This window comes from Oncorhynchus mykiss, chromosome 12 (genome assembly GCF_057628025.1).
Source record: "Oncorhynchus mykiss isolate SJ-2025 chromosome 12, ASM5762802v1, whole genome shotgun sequence".
Lineage (NCBI taxonomy): Eukaryota > Metazoa > Chordata > Actinopteri > Salmoniformes > Salmonidae > Oncorhynchus > Oncorhynchus mykiss.
Genome location: NC_143033.1, coordinates 45,256,608 through 45,270,596, shown reverse-complemented (window position 1 = coordinate 45,270,596; position 13,989 = coordinate 45,256,608). Strand labels below are relative to the sequence as shown.

Genomic DNA, 13,989 nt, shown 5'->3' with positions numbered 1-13,989 from the left:
CCTTCGAGACCCAAGAACTGAACATGCATAAAACACTTAGTTTGATATGGTTTTCCATAAGCAAAGTTGACATTTAGAATGGACTTTAAACTACCTCCAAGCAAATTTTTTATCTAATGTGCCCAAAGTCGTTTTCCAGTGCTTGTGTTATTTCTTGATGCGCATCAGTTCTAGCATATTAAAGTTTTATGGAAAAAAGGTTGAAAATAAATAAATAACCTACAACTGGTAAAAAAGTTGTCATGACATGCGCGTCTGCTCCTATGTATCCTCTCACTCATGTAAACTCAGCCAATAGTGGACTCAGCTGCCTGCTGCTGCGCTCGCTCAACAAATACCCCTCCGGCCCTCCCCACCACTCACTCACTCAGCAACGGCCTGCCTCACAGTCATTAGGTCACTTTGAAATACATTTTTGTTTATAAAGAGAAATGCAATGGAGGTCGCAGTGCAACTTAGAAGTAGCCCAAAAACCCGCAGCCCGCCACCAAAACATTTTTACCCACAACATCGTTTTCAAAGTAGCCCAATTTGGATGGAAAACCTTGGACATGGCAAACCTGGTCATAAGGACACATGGTCAGCACATGGCAAGAACACAGTCACACTTGCCGCACACCTTTTCTGACAGGGGCGAGCCTTCTTACCGGTTACCTGCCCCACAACCCGAGTCCTGACAGGGTCAGGAACATGTGAAGGCAATGGGTTATTTTTAACGGCCAACCGCCCACTAGGTCCTCCACACTGCCACAGAGCTGGACGACAGCTGTAGCCTTAACCCCTGGGATTAACACATTGCTGAGTAAAGCAGGGGGGCTGGGATAGTAGAATGACTCTGTGAGAGATATATTTATCTACCTCTCTTTCCTACTTAACAATCACTCACTCTCTCTCTCCCTTGCTTCCTCCCCTCCTCCCTCTGGCTCCCAACATTCCTCTGCAGGCTAAATTGATTGTGCCCAACAGCACGGCTGGGCTGATCATCGGTAAGGGCGGGGCCACGGTCAAGGCGGTGATGGAGCAGTCGGGTGCCTGGGTGCAGCTGTCCCAGAAGCCTGAAGGCATCAACCTGCAGGAGCGTGTGGTCACCATCAGCGGGGAACCCGAGCAGAACTGCAAAGCCGTGGAGATCATCGTGCAGAAGATCCAGGAGGACCCTCAGAGCAGCAGCTGCCTCAACATCAGCTACTCCAACATCTCAGGCCCCGTGGCCAACTCCAACCCCACCGGTTCCCCCTACGCCAACTCAGCCGAGGTCCTCCCCAACGCAGCCGCAGCTGCCGCCACTGCCTCCAGCCTTCTGGGCCAGGCCGGCCTGGCAGGAATGGGCGGCTTCCCGGGCACCATGTCCAGCTTCTCTGGCAATGACCTGCTGGCCATCACCTCGGCCCTCAACACTCTGGCCAGCTATGGCTACAACACCAACACCCTGGGTCTGGGCCTCAACCCCGCTGCCGCCTCTGGGGTCCTGGCCGCCGTGGCTGCTAGCGCTAACCCAGCCGCTGCTGCCGCCGCTAACCTCCTGGCCTCCTATGCCAGCGATGCCTCCGGCGGCTCTGGCCACCCCGCTGTCGGCCTGGGCGGCTTCTCCCTGGGCTCGCTGGCTGCCGCCACAGGGGCCTCCAACGGCTACCTGAACGCCTCATCCCCACTGATGGCCTCTTCCCTGCTGGCCACAGAGAAGCTGGGAGACGGGGCCAAGGACGTGGTGGAGATTGCCGTGCCCGAGAATCTGGTGGGCGCCATCCTGGGGAAAGGTGGTAAAACGCTGGTGGAGTACCAGGAGCTGACAGGCGCCCGCATCCAGATCTCCAAAAAGGGAGAGTTCATCCCCGGCACGCGAAACCGTAAAGTTACCATAACAGGGTCGCCCGCGGCAACACAAGCTGCCCAGTATCTGATCAGCCAGCGGATCACGTATGAGCAGGGTGTGCGTGCCACCAACCCACAGAAGGTGGGCTAAATGGGAAAAAATGGTAAAATAAAGGAAGGATGGAGACAGAGAAAATAAAAGGGAATCGAGGGTCACGGCGAGGGGAAAAAAATGTCAAAATATCCGTTCAATATTTCAGTATTAAAAAGAGAAGATCACAAAGGAGGAAGAGGTGGGGAGAAAACCAAGATAAGTTTGTGTGATATGTGATTGTGTTTTTAGGACCGAGGTCCTGATGTTTTTAAAAAGTTGTGAGGAGTCCTTTTGATGATGGCGATTAGAGTAAAGCTGAACTGGTCCACTGCCAAGCTGCAGATCCAGGGGTGAGCACATGAGTTCACCCCCATTCAGAAACCTCATAGCTGGGTTTGTTTTGGGTTTCGTTCTCTTTCGTTTCACTCTTCTATCATTGTGTGGGTTTTTCAGCTTCAGTTGCAGACCTCCGCTCCAGGTGAGTTGAGAGTCAGTTGAGGTTCCAGACAAGCTAAAAGAGCAGAGATGGATGTTTGCTCATGCCTTTTTCCTTTGATGTTAACCTTGCTCCATGTGAACAAAGCAAAAAAGTCTTTGTCTACATGAGAGCGGTTAAATGATGCTCACCAGAGGTCGTCCAAGACCATTAAGCATCCATTTTATTCTAAATTCTTAACGGATATCACATTGTTAATGACATGCCACTGTATGATTCATATCAAGATTAAGATTTTAACACTTTGGTTGTTATAATTTTTATTTTCATCAATTATTTATTGAAATATGGTCTCATTCAAACACGTATAGATTATTTTAACCTGTGAATTCGGGTTGATATGAATGTAAAGACAGTATTATTGTTGTTTTTTTATTAACGAGGATCACATTTTGAGTTGCAGTGACAGATATGTATAGTTTTAACCCAGAACTGCACAGTAACTATATATGAGTGTAGATCAGGGGTCAAATGTTCAATGTGAGAGGATAGATGAGACACACAGGAATGTACACACACATACACAGGAACACACATAGACAATCATTCATACATGTAGACCGCCACCCACATACACACCACTTTTGGTGCTACGAAAACATAACTACAGATAGGCTTATATCTCCTGTATTACCTAAATTGAAAATCCCTTTTGAGATGCCAAGCGTTGTCCACTCATCTATAGTTTACGGGATTTAGTTCTGCCTTTATGTGAGTAAAGTAAGACTGGATTTCATGCTACGACTGTCAGTCTTAATATTTTACCCCAGTAAATCAGTTGTCCTTTAGTTGCCATGGCAAACTGTTTCTTGTACCATCATGGGCAGTTTAGATCCAAATAACGTAGTTACTGGTTTAAAACCAATCATTTTATACTATTGTCATAAATTGGCCCTGTACTTTGAGTTTGCCAGACGATATTGCTCCTTGCGACATACTCCGACAGTATGTAGAAATATGATTAAACCCCCATGGGAAGGAGCATTGTATCCGAAAGGGAAGACGGCACTATACACAGCTTGAGGTATGTTACATTATCTTTTCAATTGAAGAAACATCTAACCAGAAGAGTCCCCCAAGGGAACGAAGCACTACAAAGCAGTTTTGTTAAGAAAAGCAGTTTGAACCTTATCTGTGAACAAGAAGACGATTGCTTTAGATTTAGGGTGGCTGGTAGTCAAGAGAGACAATAATGAGAAAGAAATGGAGTCACCATGAAACACATTTGGACTGAAACCATTTGGAGTTTGTTGTGAACCATTCTTCCCAATCAGAGTAAATACCAATATGGAGTCAAACAGTTTATGCAGTTGGTCAGTCGAACTTGTTATCTAGCCTAAAGCAGACATTGACACTAGCTTATGTTGGCAGTAGTGCATAATGCATTGCTGAAACATTTTGCTGACATTCTGTAAGGATAATTGCAGGGGGGGGGGGGGGGGGGTTAATTGTCTCCTAGAAAATTCTCAAACAAACAAAGATTACCCTTGCTTGCTTCTGCGCTGCTATACATTGGTTTTCATCCGAGTACACTGGGTCTATTATGACTGCACTGTGAGACACAACGAAGACACAACGCAGTGTGCCTGTCCCTTCTTGAGCCAAGTGTTCATATTTTGATGTACATATCCAAGAAATAGGCCTACAGCTGACACACACGCATTGCATGTTCTAGAGCAAAACCAGCCGAGCAGTGAGATAAGGAACATCTCCACAAGAACATCCATAATGTGATGTCTTGGAGATGTTTTGGTTTACCAATAATATTGCACAGCAGAGAGCTGCTACACATTCATATTAATGGAAGTCTCTTCTACTGATGAGTCCAGAGTCATCAGTCAACCATATTGTCTTTTATTAACCCAAATGACTCCTAATACATTTATTTTCCTGCACAGCAGTCCCTGAATCTTATTCTGACCCTCTTTTCCATTTCACACGTTTATCCTTATGTAACCAGAGCTCTGTGATTGGCTTTCAGTAATACAGGACCGGAAGGGATAGCAGCAGAGAATCAAAGAAAAAGCAACACTCCCTTTTTATGAGTGAAATGACAACGCCCCTCCTCCACCATACCTACCTACTCAATAGTTATCCTAAGGAATGTTTGCTCGAGAAAGAAGTTACCTTTACCTCATCTTACTATCAACTATGTGTTTGAGCACTCCGCATGGCATGGCACTAGCCACGAGCCCCATTACCTTGACTCACTGAATACACGTTTCCCTTTCATTGTATTTCTGAAGGGATGTGCTGTGACTTATAACAGTACTCAATGGTGCACTGGTTATTTGAAATGGCACTCCAGTTAAAATATCTGTAACTTCCACCCGTGGGGTTCAGAAACCTTCATATTTTAGCCCCTAACCTCACAAAATGTTTACGTGATTTAAAATACAAGCACAAATCAAGGTGAATTTAGTAATATAAGCAATGCAACTAGACTTGGTTTAGAGGACTACTCTAGAGCTGTCTGATCTATACATTGTCCTCTTTTTACGTTCATTACATTACTTACTTCGGCATTTCTCCCACCCTTCATTTGGTATTTTTAGAATATTTTAGAACGCTCCTATATCCAGATTCCCTTCTCTCTCTCCTCCACTCTGCTCGCCCTCTCTCTCCTTTTTTCTGTCTACTCATAGGCGCTGATGTCTGGGGTTGCAGGGAGTGCCGAAGTGATCGATAGCAGTTATGCACTATAGGTCATAAGGGTATGCAAATATTTTCACAGCCCATAGAGTTCACCAGGCAAAAATGCACAGATAACAACTGCCTCCAAACTGTGACACCCCACAAGACCAACAAGCAACATTGGTTCAAACTACGGTATCAAATTCCCTACTAAAAGAGGAACAAGTAGGATTTAGACAGGCTTATATTGTAATATATGACCTTTTAGGGGAACAGGAGAGGTTATGTATTTTTTTCTACTGGAAAGCAAAATAAGTAAGCAAATCTTTGTTCAATGAGCAAATGTCTGTTGGTTGACCAAACATAACTTATTTTTCAGCCTTTTAACAGGAGTTTATTTCAAAAAAAGTTCATGATAGAGCGCAAGAGAAAGATGGGAACTCGTTCGTGACCTCATGCTGAAACAGTGACATCCTTTATGCATATCCTCTTATCTGAAAAATGACTAGAAATTAATTTCTGTGGAATATGTCATGTCAACATGATGTATATGTATGTTATTGTAGCTATTCTAGTTTGTAGTCCAAATGCAGTCCAGCGTCTCGTCAATACAATGTGAAACTCTATGTTATCTTTGTGTGGATGATGAAGAGTGCCAACTAAGCCTGAGTAAGATTAGCTTCGCTATTTGTTTGTGCATTACGATGACTCATCATATGGCGTCCATATTTCTGTCATTTAGTTTGACCGTAAGAAAAATGTAAAGAATATTGGAAGCAATATAGTAGCATGTTGTCCTGTTTTGTGTTTTGGTAATGTTTGTCGTATGAACCTTTGAAATTACTAAGATTTTGAATTAATAGGTTTACATGTACTTTTTGTAAATTATGAAAATGCTGCTATTTGATAAGTAAAATATACAAAACATTTTAGTTGAAAAGATGTCTGGTCTGTTGATTAGAAACATGCTCTAAAAGACAGGGCATACAATTAGGTGTATAGAATACTATACAGTATTGGTAAGATAGTAACAGTAATAATAGACTCTATAGTACAACCTGTGCCAAACTAGACTTCTGCAGCTTTTGAAATTGTAGATGTGCAATCAAATGTTAGATATTAATAACTTGTTTAGAAGTGCTGATCAGGTGCCAATCAAACAATGTTTTTAAGTTAAGAAAAGATAATCAAATACATTACTTAAGAAAACAAAGGATGGATAACTGTTTTGTGCATTGTTTTACCCCATAGCTACATAGAGTAAGAGCTAAAGATTGTGATTTTTATGGATCCATGTTGTTTTACACTCCATGCATCCCCTGTGTGTTCATTTGACCTGTGGCTTAAGCACTGCTGTTTTTCACAAATGTCTCTATAGGCCAGCATGGACTTAGCATAACATGTTATAAGCATTCATAACATAGCCAGCCATTATCAGACAAAATGTGTTTCGTGGAGTTAGGTGTTATCTTTTTGCACGTCTTCTATTGCATGGTATCAAAGTGAAATATGGAGGGGGAAAAAATGAATGCAAAAAAAATGTGTTCTCGCAACATTCAAAGACATAACGTTGCATGCAATCAGTTGTAGAGCACTTACGTTAAAACCGCCTCATATTTAAAAAATGGTTTATTGTCGTAAGTTGGGAGGGGTTCTATTATTGTCATGTTGGTCCAAATACAACATATTTCAGATCAAATTCTCATACAGTCCATCTCTTTATATTATTACAGATATGATTTTGTTTTCTTAAGGTACCATGAGGAGTATTACAAATGCGAAAAATGTTAGTCAGTGTTATTCTTGTGTTTTGCTTTCTAGAATACCAGGCATGCATTTTTTTAGGATCAGGTTAAACCTCACAAAACCTGCGTAATATTTTTTACGATTTTTTATACTACAGCTTGAATTCCCAGATCTAATCTATGAATGTACTACCATTTGCTCATTATTTCTGTTGAATGTTTATCAGTCTTTAAATGTGAATTCAAGGCTGGAATGTCAACTACATGTAGCGTTAACATATTGTGTCAAGAACCAATTTCAGCTATAGTCAGGTAGGCCTGACATGGCCATAGTCATAATCCAGATATGTTTCAACAACACTTCAGATTCGCTGTAAACATTATCCTGTATGTTTGGTGTTGCATAAATGCACTTTACTTTTTACAAATTACATCTCCTATTATTGGATGTGAAACAAAGCAAACCATGTTCATTTTCTGCCGTTTTTGTCATTCTTTGCTGTTGCTCTGATGTTATTGTTTTAGTAAAAAAACAAACAAACAAACAAAAAAATGAAACTTTTTGTGAATGATGAGAGGGTTTTGTGTATCAGACTTCTCTGAAAAGTTGGCACCCGAGTCCTCACAATATCGATTCTCATTTCCTTTTAGCAAAGATTTGTGTTAATCGCAATGAGCAAATCTCTCTTTGAAGATAGAATCCTTTGTTGCTACATACATTTTTTTTACTTATAAATTAATAATATATACCCATTGATCCTTGAAGAATATAACTTATACATGCCTCATAAGCTTAGTTCAACTGTCGTATCACAGCAGAACCCCAAATATGCGCTTGTTTTACTCCATCTACATTTGTTAACAATGTAGATGTAAACAAACGCGTTATGGCCTCAAAACATGGTTAAAACTAAAATGTTAATATCATGCATGGTCGGTCCTTGCATCCATTGCTCTGTCTATGAATTTGAGTTGTTACATTTCTCCAGGCCCATCCCTCAGCTTTGTCATTTTTTCAATGAAGGATTCTAGATTTAAAAGAGGGAGAGGGAACTTAAGAGTGGAACTGTTCCACCTTGTCATGTTGTATTCTGCTCACTTGAAATCTAGCGATGGGAGTATTTTTATGAACAAATTGGCATTGAAAGCATGGTAAACCTCATACAATGTCTCTATGTTCTGTTATCAGAGTCCATGTTTGTTACGTTACAGAATGCTATCCCAAGGTCTCGCTGATATAATATTAGATCAGAGACAAATACAGCACCGGAAAAATGTGATCGCTTCGGTCATACCGCTGTCAGTGTTGGTGTATTTGACGACAACAACATTTTTAGAACCCTATGTAACCTAAGATGGCCTAACTAATTTACCACATGCATGATTTGAGTGTCTGTCTCATTCTTCTGTCATACACGCCTACTAACCCCCACCAATGTTCTAACCTCTCCACTACTGAGTGCCAAACTAAGTCAACACCATTCCAAACATTTAAAAAATATATATATATTATTTAAAACAAATAATCATCTGGATATTCACCTAACCCTCCCAATGTTCCTCCTCGGGGGGGATTCCTTTGAACTATCAGACACAGGACTAAGACGGTTCAGGCTGCTTGCCCCCGCTTCTCCTCAACTCTCTTCATCATCTTTTCAGCCTACATGACATTACGATTATGTGTGGTGTTGTCTGGCACCTTATCTTTGACCCTTTTTTGACCCTCCCATGAACGTAGTTGACCTTATCCACCCTTTGTGTGTTTTTATTATTTTGACCCCAGGTTTATTGCCAAACTTTGCTGAGACTACAACTGTATGAATTTTCATTTTGTTTGTTTGTTTTCTTGTCATCCGGATCATTCTGAAGGGTTGAAAGTTAACTAAAATGTTGATTGAAAAAAGCATGACAATGCCTTGCACACCTCTTTGGCTCCATTGCAAATATTATTTTGGGTTAGGTTTTTAATTTTGTAAAACTCTTTGTTTTTCCATTTCAAGAAATGGACTGTCAGCATAAGTTAAATGTTATTCAAAACAAAAAAGAGTTTTGTCAATCTGAATGACTAGTGTCTCTATATTAAGACAGAGAAGATACCATTTGAAAGTTTAGGCCTCACTTGTCCTTTGACTTAAGCATTTGCTTGGATGCCTTTACACAGACACAGTCTCAATCTGAAAGATGCAAGGGCAATACTGTCTTTCCTTGAGCCATTTCAGTGAAGTACGTATGGGAGCTTTTTAATCGAGATATTTGCCAATACGAGTGCCAAATGAAATCTCCATTAAGCCAAAAGCCAGCCAGCCTACACACTGAAGCTGTGGTAGCACTGGGATGGTTCACTTCCCAATCCCATTTCTCCCAGAAAACACTTCATTGTTTGACATTTGACATGACATGCCACTATTTTTATATGCTGCCAGTCTATTTACTGCTTTCCTCAGTGAAACATCTCAGAAGCAGTTCCTTTTATAACGATACACTGTTGATTAATGACAACAGCAACTATGAAAAGGGAATGAAAGGATTTTTAAAGTGTCATTTTTGTGAACTTTTTTTAATTATTATTATAAATTCTGAACATCATTCATTAATAGATTTAAGGGTAATGACTATATAATGTAACTGTAGTATTGTGTTTGTAAAAAAAAATCTGTGAGTTGTGTTTTATGACTCGTGGACTACCAGTGAAGTCAGCATTTCAGTGTTAATATATTGAATTGTTTTTTAAAGATTATTTTTGCGACGGCAACAGCAACAAAGAGTCATTATAAATGTTCATTTTAGCATCACTTGTCTTCTGTTCCTTTATTCTCCTCCACCTCTACTCTCTGCCTCATTGGAGTGAAAGGTCTTGAGTTGATAAAACTGCATGCAATATGCTCACCGACATGTTTGTTTTCTAAATGGAGTGCTGAAACTTCGTTTATGAAGTAGATCATGAAAAATGTACATATTTCTATTTAACCTTTATTTAACTAGGCAAGTCAGTTAAGAACAAATTCTTATTTACAATGACGGCCTACCCCAAGCAAACCCTAACCCGGACGACATTGGGCCAATTGCGCTCCGCCCTATGGGACTCCCAATCACGGCCGGTTGTGAAACAGCCTGGAATCTAACCAGGGTCTGTAGTGACGACTCTGGCACTGTGATGCAGTGCCTTTAAATGCTGAGCCACTCTATATCTCCAAATCATAACTGTGGTTTTATTGTGCATGTTCCTAATCGTTGTTCAAGGTCTTGGTGAAAGCCAAAGTGAGCGTCTAAGCTAATTAGTGTCTACCTGGCACAGACATCTATTCAACGTCTATTTCAATGAAATTATGTGGAGACAATGTTGATTCAACCATTGTGTGCCCAGTGGGTAGTTCTAGTACAGTGGTGTGTGGGCAGAATGTTGGAGCATTACAGATATAGCTGAGATCTTAATTTAAACACCCTGTTGTTGCAGGAAATTCCCTGCACAGCAGGAAATGCAAACTTGTAGTGTATTCAAGGTTTGAAAAGACTTCTAAAGTTAGTCATTTCCACTTCAAAATGTCAGACTTGATTTGCCCTAACTAAACATCTCCATGAATTATAATCCACACAATAATTCACATTTTCTATTGATGCAGGATTATTTTCCTGTTGTGAGAAACTGGTAAAATGTATATCCTACACCTGTATCTGTTTTGTGAACCTGTGAAGTTCTTCAAATAGGCCAGAATCTGTTGAAGTTACCTTGATCTACAGTGCCTTTAGAAAGTATTCACACCCCTTTACTTTTTCCACATTTTGTTGTGTTACAGTGTGAATTTTTATTTTATTACATTTAGATGTTGTGTCACTGGCCTACACACAATATCCCATAATGTCAAAGTGGAATTATGTTTTTAGAAATGTTACATAATTCATTAAAAAGGAAACACTGAAATGTCTTGAGTCTAAGTATTAAATCCCTATGTTATGGCAAGCCTAAATAAGTTCAGGAGTAAACATTTGCTTAACAAGTCACATAAATTGCATGGACTCACTCTGTGTGCAATAATAGTGTTGAACATTATTATTGAATGACTTCCTCATCTTTGTACCCACACAATTACCTGTAAGCTCCATCAGTCGAGCAGTGAATTTCAAAAACAAATTCAACCATAAAGACAAGGGAGGTTTTGCAATGCCTTGCAAAGAGGGGCACCTATTGGTAAATGGGTTAAAAAAAAAGCACACATTGAATATCCCTTTGAGCATGGTGAAGTTATTATTTTTATGGTGTATCAATACACCCAGTCACAACAAAGATACAGGTGTCCTTCCTAACTCAGTTGCCAGAGAGGAAAGAAACTGCTCAGGGATTTCACCATGAGGCCAATGGTGACTTTAAAACAGCTGCGGAGTTTAATGGCTGTGATAGGAGAAAACTGAGGATGGATCAACAACATTGTAGTTACTCCACAATAATAATCTAATTGACAGAGTGAAAAGAAGGAAGCCTGGATAGAATAAAAAATATTCCAAAACATGTTTACTCAGTGACGTTTGGGATTTGTCACAAACGGAAGGCTTTGCATTTAGGTCAAAAAAGTGAATCCCTTTGCAGTATTACTTTAGTGCCTTGTTGCATACAAGATACAAGTTTTTGAATATTTTTATTATGTTTATTGTATTCTTCTTTTCACTGTCATTTAGGTCATTGTTGTGGAGTCACTACAAGGCTGTTGATCCATCCTCAGTTTTCAACTATCACGGACACTGAACTCTGTCACTGTTTTAAAATCACCAATCACCCTCATGGAAGTTTAATTTCTTTCCTGCAGCTCAGTTCACAAGGACGACTGTATCTTTGATGTATCTGGGTGGTTTCACATATGTAATCTACAGCATAATTATTAACTTGACCATGTTTCAAGAGATATTCAATGTCTGATGTGTTACTGTTACCCATCTACCAATCACTACCCTTCTTTATGGGACATTTTAAAAGTTCCCTGGTCTTTGTAAATAAAATAAAATTTTATTGGTTGCATACACATATTTAGCAGATGTTAATGTGGGTGTAGTGAAATGCTTGTAGTTTTTTTCATCAAATTTGCTTTGTTAAAGTCCCCAGCTCCAATAAATGCCGCCTCAGGATATGTAGGTTCCAGTTTCCACAAAGTCCAGTGTAGTTCCTTGAGGGCCGTCATGGTATCGGAGGACCGTCGTAGTATCGAAAGTTGAATCTGTGCTTGAAATTCAATACTTGACTCGGGGACCTTACAGATCTTGTATGTATGGGGGACAGCAAAACAGTTAGTGGTTAAAAAATCATGCCAACCCCTATTATTTCACACAGAGTGAGTCCATATAATTTATGTAATTTGTTAAGCCACATTTTTATCCTGAACTTATTTAGGCTTGCCTAAACAAAGGGGCTGAATATATAGGCAATTATTATATTTGTGTTATTTAAATATATATTTTTAAGAATTTTCCTTCCGCTGACATTACAGAGTATTTTGTGTAGATTGTTGACAGAAAATGACAACTAAATCCATTTTAATCCCACTTTGCGACACAATGAAAGGTGAAGAAATCCACTGGGGCTTGAATACTTTTGCAAGGCACTTTAGGTGCGTTTTGAGGCCAGATTTGATAGAGCCTAGAGTCTGAGGTGCCTTGAGGTAGATGGCGGGGAGTACATTCCAGAGGTGAGGATATGGGATGCTGCTCAACCATGTCTCCGCCACTGCGAAATATATGAATCTAAGGAAGTTATAATAATATATGTTTCATATTTCTGTGGAATGAGAGAGGTTAAAACAGTGTAAGGGCTCTCAACACTGCAATACATCCACAGTAGGCCTACCATGTGAAGCTGCTTGGTTTCTCCTACCCTTTGAATGTTCTCATTTAGTGACCCAATGAGTGTATACAGACAGGTGGCTGAGCAACTTCATGAATGAAAGATATTGGCTGTTCCGGTGACTTTGGATGACACACAGAAACGTTACAATCTCTGAAGTTACATTATTAACAGATATGGGTTTCCCTGAGTAAATTAAGCATTTGTTTAGGGTGTTATTGGAAAGTCATTCAGTAACATGGGATGGTAGTGATAACAGAAAACACTGAAACAGACGCGCCAACAGATGGGTTCACCATGTGTGAAGACTAGCAAATAGCCGGCAAAACCAATACAGCAATATCTGGCTGGGCGTATACACTCAACAATAAATGTAATCTATTCTCATCTGTGCTTTGTGCATAATATCAAGGATAAGGTCTCACCAACTCCCCACCCTACACCGCACAATGGTAGAGGAAGACGGGGTTTTTTCTTCATAGAAAAGTCTTGGGCAGGCCGTTTAAGTGTTTTTTCGGGCCGCCTATGTCCAAACAGTAAAATATATATACAGTGGGGCAAAAAAGTATTTAGTCAGCCACCAATTGTGCAAGTTCTCCCACTTAAAAAGATGAGAGAAGCCTGTAATTTTCATCATAGGTACACTTCAACTATGACAGACAAAATGAGAAAGAAAATGCAGAAAATCACATTGTAGAATTCTTAAAGAAGAAGTTACAGGTCTATGAGAGCCAGAAATCTTGCTTGTTTGTAGGTGACCAAATACTTATTTTCCACCATAATTTGCAAATAAATTCATTAAAAATCCTACAATGTGATTTTGTGGATTCTTTTTCTCATTTTGTCTGTCATAGTTGAAGTGTACCTATGATGAAAATTACAGGCCTCTCATCTTTTTAAGTGGGAGAACTTGCACAATTGGTGGCTGACTAAATACTTTTTTGCTCCACTGTATATATATACAGTACCAGTCAAAACTTCGGACACACCTACTCATTCCAGGGTTTTTCTTTATTTTTACTATTTTCTACATTGTAGAATAATAGTGAAGACATCAAAACTATGAAATAACACATGGAATCATGTAATAACCAAAAACATGTTAAACAAATCAAAATATGTTATATTTGAGAATGTTCAAAGTAGTCAACCTTTGCCTTGACGACAGCTTTGCACACTCTTGGAATTCTCTCAACCAGCTTCATGAGGTAGTCATCTGGAATGCATTTCAATGAACAGGTGTGCCTTCTAAATGCATTTGAACCAATCAGTTGTGTTGTGACAAAGTAGGGGTGGTATACAGAAGATAGCCCTATTTGGTAAAATATCAAGTCCATATTATGGCAAGAACAGCTCAAATAAGCAAAGAAAGATGACTGTC

General features: G+C 39.9%; 1 protein-coding gene across 1 annotated transcript in view; it reads left to right on the top strand.

Moving 5' to 3' along the window:
- Window positions 1–9,570, top strand: part of LOC110537659 (RNA-binding protein Nova-1) — a 34,907-nt gene extending 25,337 nt beyond the window's left edge. The window contains exon 4 of the mRNA XM_021623868.3: window positions 944–9,570. Within this exon, the coding sequence (XP_021479543.1) occupies window positions 944–1,963 (1,020 nt within the window). The 3' untranslated portion in view covers window positions 1,964–9,570. The remainder of the gene's footprint in view (window positions 1–943) is intronic.
- Window positions 9,571–13,989: the final 4,419 nt, after the last annotated feature.